A 9,799-nucleotide genomic window follows, 5' to 3' on the forward strand; every position below is an offset into this window, starting at 1 on the left:
GGGGTGAATGTCTGCCATCTTACTCAGTTGCTATCTCATTATTGTAAGACTGAGGAGCGGCAATGTGTTTTTGATGTTTTACAGGTCAATGGTTGCCCGAAAGCTCTTCACCGTAACTCTTTAAAAGTAGATTTAGTCTCAACGCTTTTGGGGACGGTCCGATCCCGCTACCGGTTTTCCCGCGGGTCATCCCAGTGCATCAAATTGGTTGCAAAGGCAATAAAAAGAGTTTTGTGCTCCCATGCAAAAATTTTAAAATCGCCCTGAAACCTATCCCAGGCTTTACGCTGACGCTGTTTATTCTATGACGGTGTGGACATGAATACATCTGGAAAACCAAAGGTAAGATTGGTTATCGGTTAAAAGGGCATCCAATGTCACCCAAATGTAGTATTTCTTTGTAAAAAGGACACCTTGTTTTGTCGGAACACGCTTGCGAAACCAAGCGTACAATTACGTAGAGTATTTGTAAAATTACTATCACCGGCGTCGCCATACCTTTGTTATAAGCTCGGCATGTCAATTTTGCCAACGCTTCTTTGAACCGTAACGATGCTTGCCTTTTTACTGACGCTTATTTACATCTAATTTTAAGAGAAGGACGCTAACAAGTAAAGCATAACAGAGGATTCTTATTGTTGCAGAATAGAAGATATCAGGCAGGAGTTAAATCGTAAGTTTGTTAGTTGTGTTCTTTAAATTAATCTTCAAACAAGAGTGGCATTAATTAATTACAATGTCAGAGAACTTACACTTCCGATCCAATTGTTATGTCTATTATCATGATGTCAACTATGTGTTGTACACCTTATTCCAAAATGGCCCCCATTTTAGTCTTCTTTTGTTTCCATGCAAATTGGCCCTTATGGCCTTGTTCAAGGTAAAATATTCTTTTGAATTTTACGTTTTAAACTGGCGAGGCCATAAGGGCAAATTTGCATGGAAACAAAAGAATACTAAAATGGCGACCAATTTGGAATAAGGTGTATAGTATTTAATATTTGTCTAGTCAAAATATGCCCGATACATTTTCGATCGTGCTGTCTTAAGCTCCATCTTCGGAAAACTCGCTTTCGTTCATATTTATCGTAGATTTTTCAGATATTTTCAGATTTTACTGTTTGTTAATTTAAAGTAGATTTTCATGATTTATATTTTTTATTAAAGGGAACCTCCACTAAAACAACAAAATAACTTGAAACCACAGAACATAATGTTTTCAATTAAAATTGTTATAAGGAATTTCAAAAACGCTTGTTTTGGCTTTCAAATTTCCCAGGTGCCGCCATCTTGAATAATTGTGACGTATCATGGTTGCTCAATAGACCTTATTCACGATGGCCGCAAATGTTGGATTTGCTATTATCATGAAAATTAGCTACACACTTCTGAGGGGGCAAACAACACAAGTTCGAGAGGTTATAACGAACATCTTAGCCACGCAGATGATTTTCTTCACGTTCATGGAATGTTTATCACCTAAGCGGTACAATTCAATCATTACACAAGTTACTTCGTCGTTTTTTTTAGCGAAAAATGAGCAGATAACGAAGTAGAAAGTCAAAATGTCAAAGGCAATCAAAAGATTTAAAATTATTATAAAAGGTACTTAATTCTGAATACTAAAATGGATTTTTTGCAATGTTATTTCAATATTTCGACGAGCCCATTTTCTGCAATTTGCCGTTTTTCTAATGTTTGCCCCCCAGCATAACACATGGCTAATTTGCATGACAATTTGAAAACCAACATGGCGGCTATCGTGAATAAGGCCTATTGTTCCAGAACAACCGCTCTTTGTGTCGTGTCAGAACAATAGGGCAACCACGACACGTCACAATTATTCAAGATGGCGGCGCCCGGGAAATTTGAAAGCCAAAAGAAGCGTTTTTGAAATTCATTTTTTGCGGATACAAACACTTTCATTGAAAAAAGTTTGAACACTTTTAATTGTAAATTATGTTCTGTGGTTTAAAGTTATTTTTTTTGTTTTAGGGGAGGTTCGCTTTAAGTTGATTACAAGTTCATGCCAGCAATGTCTCTAGACTTGTTGATTGGCCTTATCAGTGAAAATAAAGGAATTTTCTTTTATTATAGTCCACTTTATTATATATGTTACCAGCGAAGGGAAGTTAATGGTAAGCTCGTAAGGATTGTCTTGTTTACGAGACAATAGTCTGCATAATAATTCTGCGTCCTCAAACTGTAAACAGCCAACTGGTTGCTTAATGTTCCAGGTGGGTTTTTTTTCGCTAACGCTGTTTTTTATCACTATTATTACTGGGTTGCCATAGGCATTCCAGTTAAAAAATGGGTTGAATTTTTTTTCCTGTGGGGAAAAGTCTTTCCTGTCCCTCCCCTGCTAAGTAGTGTCTTTGAGCGTAAAGTCTTCTGCGCGTATGTTCGGTGGGTTTGAGTGGGTAGTAGAAATGCATAGATTTTATCCGGTGGACACAGTAGAACATTTAATTAACCTGCAATAGCGTCGACAGTCATTGTAATGCGAATGGCGTTTTAGTGCATCTTTAAACAAAAATAAAGGCTTATGGAGCTCAAGAATAAAACGTCAATTGGATAAGCAAGACAGGCGGTGAAAAATAAATATCTGGAATGTTAAAAGCAACGAGTAATGGACTTCAAGAACAATCTTTCGCCCGTCAAGGTAGTGAGCTGTATTTCTAATATTTTACCAAGTGTGGTGTTATGTACAACGCTGAGACCAAATGGAAAATTCTCTGGCAACTTATGGGTTCAACAAAGACAGAGCAGGAATCGAAAACCATTAAATGGATCTGTGATCTCTATTGTCTGGCTATTTGTATTTATTTTTAATCAACTCTGCACAGTCTTCAAGTAAAAAAATAATTGCAAATGTGACAGCCAAGAATTATTTGAAAGAAAGCTTGTTGTCTATTTTGTGCTTCATTATTCAAGGAAGGTTCTTCAGGAAAGGGTTTGTTGCGTATGGTAATTTGACACAATTGGGTTTCTTGTCTTCATGTTGTTTATTTCAATAGATTTTTCACTGGAAAAAGTGGTCTTTATGAATTCATCATTTTGTGTAATATTCGATCTTAACAAATTTGAATACGTGCTTTGAAATGTGATACGCGAGGAGACAGGAATTTTTTTCTCTCTGACAAATGATTAATAGGTAGCCAAGTTTTAACCTCAGAAAAATGTATGTTTTGTCATTATAGTGTAAAATGAAGTTTATTTGGGAAGCCAAGAATATTTCTTTAACTTTCTGGTTAATCCAATTTATCGCTACGACTTACTGGTGCGAAGATTGTTTGCATTAAACTCATGCTTTTCGCGAATTTTCAGTGTCATGAAATTACATTATTTGCGTGACATAGCTCCTTTATCACGAAGATTTTTCAACAATATATCGCATTAATCTAACCCAAAAACATTCAGGTAGTAAAAAAAAATTATATTTATTAACCATTTCTTTTGCTTTTGTGCTTGTCAGCATTATTCAGTTGAATATTACAACAAAATTAAAAAACCAAAAACGGAAGTTTCTTGGCCAAAAAGTGCGTTGTTTTACTCTGAAAACGAAGAACGATTAACATTCTTTCCCTTAGTTCATTCAGTTGACACAAGGTGATCACGTGCACCTTTATGGTTGCAGAACATCATGACCTTTCCCTTGATTCATGAAACTCAGAATTTGCAAACATTTTCGTGTTTTTACGATCGATTGTCATTAATCTTTCGATCAGAATTCGATTCAGAGTCTTTTGGCTTGTTTTTTACTGTTAACTCCCGGCTTTTACGGTACTTTTTGGTGCAAACGTAAAGCCAAAAATATTTTGACCTGGCATCAGATTAGAATGAAAAGAAGAGGAATTATGAAGCGGAAACAACATCTTCAGTCCTTTCTTAGTGTGTGCAATAAACGTTTGCTTAGTGCAACTGCAAGACATGCATGACATGCAGGAAAACGTCCGTCATTGCAATTTGCAGTTAATTTTTTTGTTTTTGCAGGCTATTTATTTAAAGAAGAAACGAGTGAATTGTTGTTATCTTAAACTGAATTTGACCAAAGCTTAAAAAACTAAAAGACCTCAAAATGGTACAGGACATTACAAAATATTTAAACGTGTGAACGTGTGAGTCAAAGGACCACTACTGGCACGACATCTGGGTGACCCCTCAAATGGTCTTAATGAGCCCCACTTGAAAAAAATTAACTGGAACCCTGTATTTTAATACCACCCAATTCAGTGCCTTCTGTTTTTGTGTAACACGTACCACAGGCAACCCAGTGTACGCTTCTTGGAGCGTCTAGTTTTATTTTACTTATTTCCTTCTACTCTCATCATGAACCAACAAGCTTCATGCTTGAAATGTCACCGCGTGAAATAAAGAGTTTTTTTTTTTTGCTTCATGCTCCATGTATAAAGACTAATATTGTTGAGTGTTTCCTCTATATATACGTTAATAGCGACCTCAGTTCAGATTGGAGTACGAGAACGACTACGAGTGCGAGATTTCTGTACTGGACAGGCGCATTACGCTTAAAGAACGATTTGTGCTCAGAACTGTGAACTCGTAGTCGTTGTCGTCCTCCTACTCCAATCTGAAGGTCGCTAATGTCTTAAAACGCCTTGACGGGTTGTGTTAGACGAGTAGAGTGCCTTTTTTTTTTATTCCAACATTTTGTTGTCGTTACAGATCATGCCAGTCGTAGGATACAACAAAGTTTCAAACGGTGCAGAAACTTCATCTCCTTGCCAGGAAAGGAGAAGTGTTTTTTCCGTTTTGTTCTTTAACTGGATCACTGAAACGTTCAAGACTGGAAATTTCCGTCATTTGGAAGAATCAGATCTCCTGCCAATTGAAGAACAAAACAAAACAAAAGTTCTCACTGAAAAGCTTCAAGAAATTTGGAATGACGAAAGAGAAGTTCGTCAAAAATGTGGAAAAAGGCCTCGATTGTGGAGATGTGTGTTGAAGATGCTTCCCACTACAGAAGTGTTCATACTGCTTGTATTAGGGCTAGTTGATACGATGTTTTGCATTCTTCGGCCCTTGCTTCTTGGTGTCATCCTGTCGAACCTCATCAATACCCACAGTCAAGACAAAAAAATGATGTACGCTTGCGCCGTGCTTTTGGGGGTCGTCTCCGTGGGAAGAAGTTTTGCCACACATTTGCAATGTTGGTTGGCTGAAGTTCAAGGCGCCAGGCTGTGCAGTGCGCTAAAGGGAATCATATATTCGAAGGTGAGATCATATTATGTCAAGGGACCCTTCACTCTTGTCGCAGCAAAATGTCATTCTGAATTTAGTTCGAAAACCACAGATAAAGAGCCTGTGACTCGGGCTCACTCGGTACTGAGCAAAAATCTTGGAACTGCTAGCCTAACTGGAAGGAAGAATACTCGCTAGATCCTAATACTTCTCTGTTTTCTCTTTGACATGCACTTTACAGTGGTAGTGGTAATGGTAGTGGGTAGTAGTGGTGTCATCTCATCATCTCCTGATTATTTTCTTCTTTGTATTTGGCTACAGATTACTCGTGTGGAACACCAAACATTGCAACAGTTTCGAGAAGGCCAAGTCATCGATCTGTTATCCAATGACCTACAGCGTTTAGAGCTAGCGCCTCGGTATTTTTTTGACATGATAGCAATGACCTATTTTATCCCTCTTGTTGTTTACTTGTTTCTCAACCTTTTCGATTGGAGGGCGCTCGCTGGAATCCTTTTTCTACTCGTTATTGTTCTTTATTTTCTATTCGTGTCTTGTCTGGTTGGAAAACTGAGATGGCAAACGGCTCATGTGACCGACAAACGTATTGCACTTATGAACGAGTTGGTGTCCGGGATACGTGCTGTGAAGACTCATGCCTGGGAACAAAACTATGAAGAGAGAGTAAAGGAAATTAGAAGGTAAGATACATACCTTAAATTGAAATTATTGAAACGTTGATTAACCTGTTGACTCAATCTTGCAATCTTGCAATCAATTAATCAAAGGCTTAATAACTTGAATTGACTAATAATTTGCTGTTTAGTAAAGTCAATGCTTGATGACGAGATCGATGGATGGGATTGATGGCATGATCCATATATAGATCGATCGAGAGCTGTCATGCTTGTTCTGTGGATGATTGATAAGTGACGTTAATTGCAACGCTCCGATCAATGAATAGTCCAACGGTGGAATGATCAATCTACGCAAAGCTCCATCGATGTAATAATTGATCGCTGCCATCATCGATTCCATTTCATTGATGATGGAATGATTGATAAATGGAATGCATGTTATGGTAGTGCATCGATGAAAATAGGATTTGTCATCAAACCAATGGAGCGTTTTCACTCACGTGACCGGCCGCCATATTGGATTACTGAAACAAAAGAAAGTATTTGCATAAAAATAGAGTTAAAATCCCAGAGGATTAGTTTGGTACACCATCATGGCTTCCATTCCTTTGTCTTGGAACACCAACGTGGCCGCCATGACGTCAGGTTACGTTGTCGCCGTTTTGCTGGTTCACCAGGACAAAAGATCTCTCATTAGCTTCTTCCGTTCGCCCATCAGCAATTGTACATTACGTTATTGTCACCTCAGTCTCAAGAGATTTTGAAAACCACCACCTATCCAAAATCGTAGCAGCTTTATGGTGGCTGGATGACTGTATTTGATTATTTAAAAGTTAATGTGTGCAAAAGGCCACTCAAAAAAAAAAAATAAATTTAGACTTCAGCATCTTATAGAGTGTTTCTTATAACGTCACGACGGCCATATTGGAGGAATCAAACAAACAAACAAACAGCGGCCATGTTGGAGGAGTGAAATATTCTTTTGGGAATTGAACTGTATTTTTGTAAAAAAAATTCTTTCTTTTGTTTTAGTATCCAAATATGACTGCTAATCACATGAGCGAAAGCGTGACATGACGTGACGTGACATGAGCGTCACGGCAACAATAATAGCGTGCCTTAACACTGCTATGGGGGAATCTTTGCTGTCGTCACTGTTTTTGTCTCATTAACAAACGAGTTTGCTGACAAATCTCCAATTTTAAGCCTTTAAGCTTTGATAACGAACGAGCCATCAAAAACAGAGAAAAACTTGGATGGCCAAAGCGCTAAATGAACCCATAAATTCTTCGTAAAATTTCGAATTTTCAAAGCGTCATTACTTAGAGATTATCTGATAAAAACTGCGCTCAAAGTCTCAGAGATAGCTCATTATCTAATGCACTTTCAAGATTCATTACTGATGTTTTGGCTCATAGATTAGAAAACGACGGGCGTATGCTAATGAGGCAAAAAATGTAAACAAAGATTCTCCTTTTGGCTTGTTCGGATGTCCCCATTTATCCTCGGAAAAACCTTAAATAACCACAACCAGGTTTTCTGAGCCCGGGAGACTGAGCACCCCCAGCAAACCATTGTTTTAACGAAAACCGCTGGTCAGCAACCTGGTTCTGGTCATTGCTGTCTAAAGTCTTCCTTTATCCTCAGGGAATCTGATAGAGTGTTTTCACATGACGTCACGGCCGCCATGTTGAAGGAGTGAAATATTCTTTTGGGAATTGTACTATATTTTTATAAAAAACACTCCTCCTCTTGTTTTAGTATGGTATGCAAATATGACTGCTGGTCACATGAGCGAAAACATTCTATAGAGTGCCCTCATATGACTTCAAGGCAACAATAGGCTTGTTGGTGTCCTCATTTATCCTCCGGGAATCGAAATCTGTTTTTTTTTTTTTTATACAAATTCTTTCTAGTGTTTCAGTTTTTAAAACATTTAACAAACACGTTTTCTCATTGCAGACAAGAAATCAGTAAGATCCAGCAGAAGAGTCTGTTGGTGTCAACTGTCGAAGCAATCATATGCTGCTCATCTTCAATTGCTGTTTTTCTTTCGGTTCTGTTTCTCGTTCTGAGTGATCGGAGGTTAACTCCGGTAAACGCATTTATGCTGCTTTCCTTTATGAATCTTTTTAGAGTAATTGTTTCGACTTACTTGGGGAAAGGTCTCCAAGTAGCGTTTGAAGCAGTTGTGTCACTCGGCAGGATGAGGGATTTCTTACTTTTGGAAGACTTACCATCATCCTCCAAAGGCTCTACCCCTTTCAAGAGTTTGTCAAAAGATGGTACCACATTAAGCAGCAACGGCGATTTATCAGAAAGAAAGGCAAGGGATCCTTTAAGAATAAACCAGAGTGGCAAAAATAATGGCAAAAACTATGACCAGGAAGAGATCATCGGTTACGAAGACTCAGAAAACGCTCTGGTTGTTTCAAATCTAAGTTATAAGATGAATACAGGAGCCGAGAACAAACGTCTTCTAGACGATATCAGCTTCGTAACACCAAGAAATAGTCTCACCATTATCTGTGGTCAGGTAGGGAGTGGAAAATCGACATTGCTCTCCGCTATTGCCGGGGGGGTCATTCTCTCTGATGGAGCTGGACGGTTTCCAGGAACTCTAGCGTATGTTCCTCAAGTGCCTTGGTTGTTTTCTGGGACCATTAAGGAAAACATTTTATTCAATCTCCCATTTGATCCCCAGTGGTATTTTACGGTTGTCGAGGCTTGCGGCCTGAGGGAAGATATTCAACTATTTCCAGACGAAGATGACACAATTGTGGGGCAGAGAGGAGCCGTTCTCAGTGGTGGACAAAAAGCTCGTGTAAGCCTAGCCCGAGCTGTTTATTCATTTGCCGATGTATACATCCTTGATGATCCCCTCAGTGCTGTAGACCAAAAAGTTGGTGACCATATCTTTGAGAAGTGCATTTGTGATCTCCTGGATAAGAAGATTCGAGTTTTAGCTTCTCATCATTCCAGTCATCTTCAAAAAGCTGATCAAGTTATTGTTTTGAGCAACGGTCGTGTCCAGCAAAAGGTTAAACCCCAGCTAAGACGGAAAAATGGTAGAGAGGAAGTTCTCTCGAATACCTCCGTTGGCGAATATCAGATCAAGAAAGATTCACTTAGCAGCCAATCATCTGGTGACAAACCAAATGGACTAGAAATTCCTGAAGAGGATCGCGCGATTGGAAACGTGTCATTTCGTCTCTATTGGGATTACTTTAAGAGTGGAATGCATCCAGTTTTCATTGTTGCCTTGATTGCTTTTTTTCTTCTCACACAACGTAAGTCGAGCCAATTTTGTGCATATGTAGCATTTTACTCAGAGCGTTTGATTTGTGGAAAGTTAAGGCGGGATAATTAAAGCAGTTAATGTTTAAGTGTGCATCCCTTTCAATAGGCCATTTCCGAGCTCATGTCTACCTCCTCTTCAAAGCGAGTCTAAGTGCGAAGGTTTTGTGATGGTAATTAGTTCTACTTTACATAAGAATGACTACTAATTTTCATAACAAAAACTTCGCACTTAGCCTCGCTTTGAAGAGGAGCCAGGCAAGAACTCGGAAATGGCCTTTTATTCTCTTAACCTTTTTCACGTCACGTTAGTTTATGTCAGGCCTTAACCGTGGCAACTGCGACGACAACGAGTAAGGAAATAAACCGCGGGTTTCAATGAAGAACAACAATCGTATGGTCAGTCCTGATGAATTATGTTAGCCGGGGAACTTAAGCAAGTTGGATATGAGATGTTAGTTGGCTATAGACAGTCTCATATCCAACAAGTGCGAATGGAATAATTGTTTTATTAATTCCTTAAACTCCGAAAGTTTGGAAGTAAGAAAATTCGAGTGAAAAAAGCGAGAAGATCCGAGCGAAATCGAAAAAACTTGATGAAGATGCGATGTTGAGTGATGATACCTTGTGGTCAGACAGAAGCAGGCTCATTGACGTTAAGTGAA

General features: G+C 38.7%; 1 protein-coding gene across 1 annotated transcript in view; it reads left to right on the forward strand.

The window, feature by feature from the left end:
• The first annotated feature begins 224 nt into the window (after nt 1-224).
• LOC138002853 (ATP-binding cassette sub-family C member 4-like) overlaps nt 225-9,799 on the forward strand; it is a 15,839-nt gene continuing 6,264 nt past the window's right edge. Inside the window, exons 1-5 of the mRNA XM_068848835.1 lie at nt 225-342; nt 645-673; nt 4,684-5,232; nt 5,521-5,900; nt 7,800-9,127. Coding sequence (XP_068704936.1) covers nt 4,687-5,232; nt 5,521-5,900; nt 7,800-9,127 — 2,254 coding nt within the window. The 5' untranslated portion in view covers nt 225-342; nt 645-673; nt 4,684-4,686. The remainder of the gene's footprint in view (nt 343-644; nt 674-4,683; nt 5,233-5,520; nt 5,901-7,799; nt 9,128-9,799) is intronic.

The sequence above is a fragment of the Montipora foliosa genome, chromosome 5 (genome assembly GCF_036669935.1).
Source record: "Montipora foliosa isolate CH-2021 chromosome 5, ASM3666993v2, whole genome shotgun sequence".
Lineage (NCBI taxonomy): Eukaryota > Metazoa > Cnidaria > Anthozoa > Scleractinia > Acroporidae > Montipora > Montipora foliosa.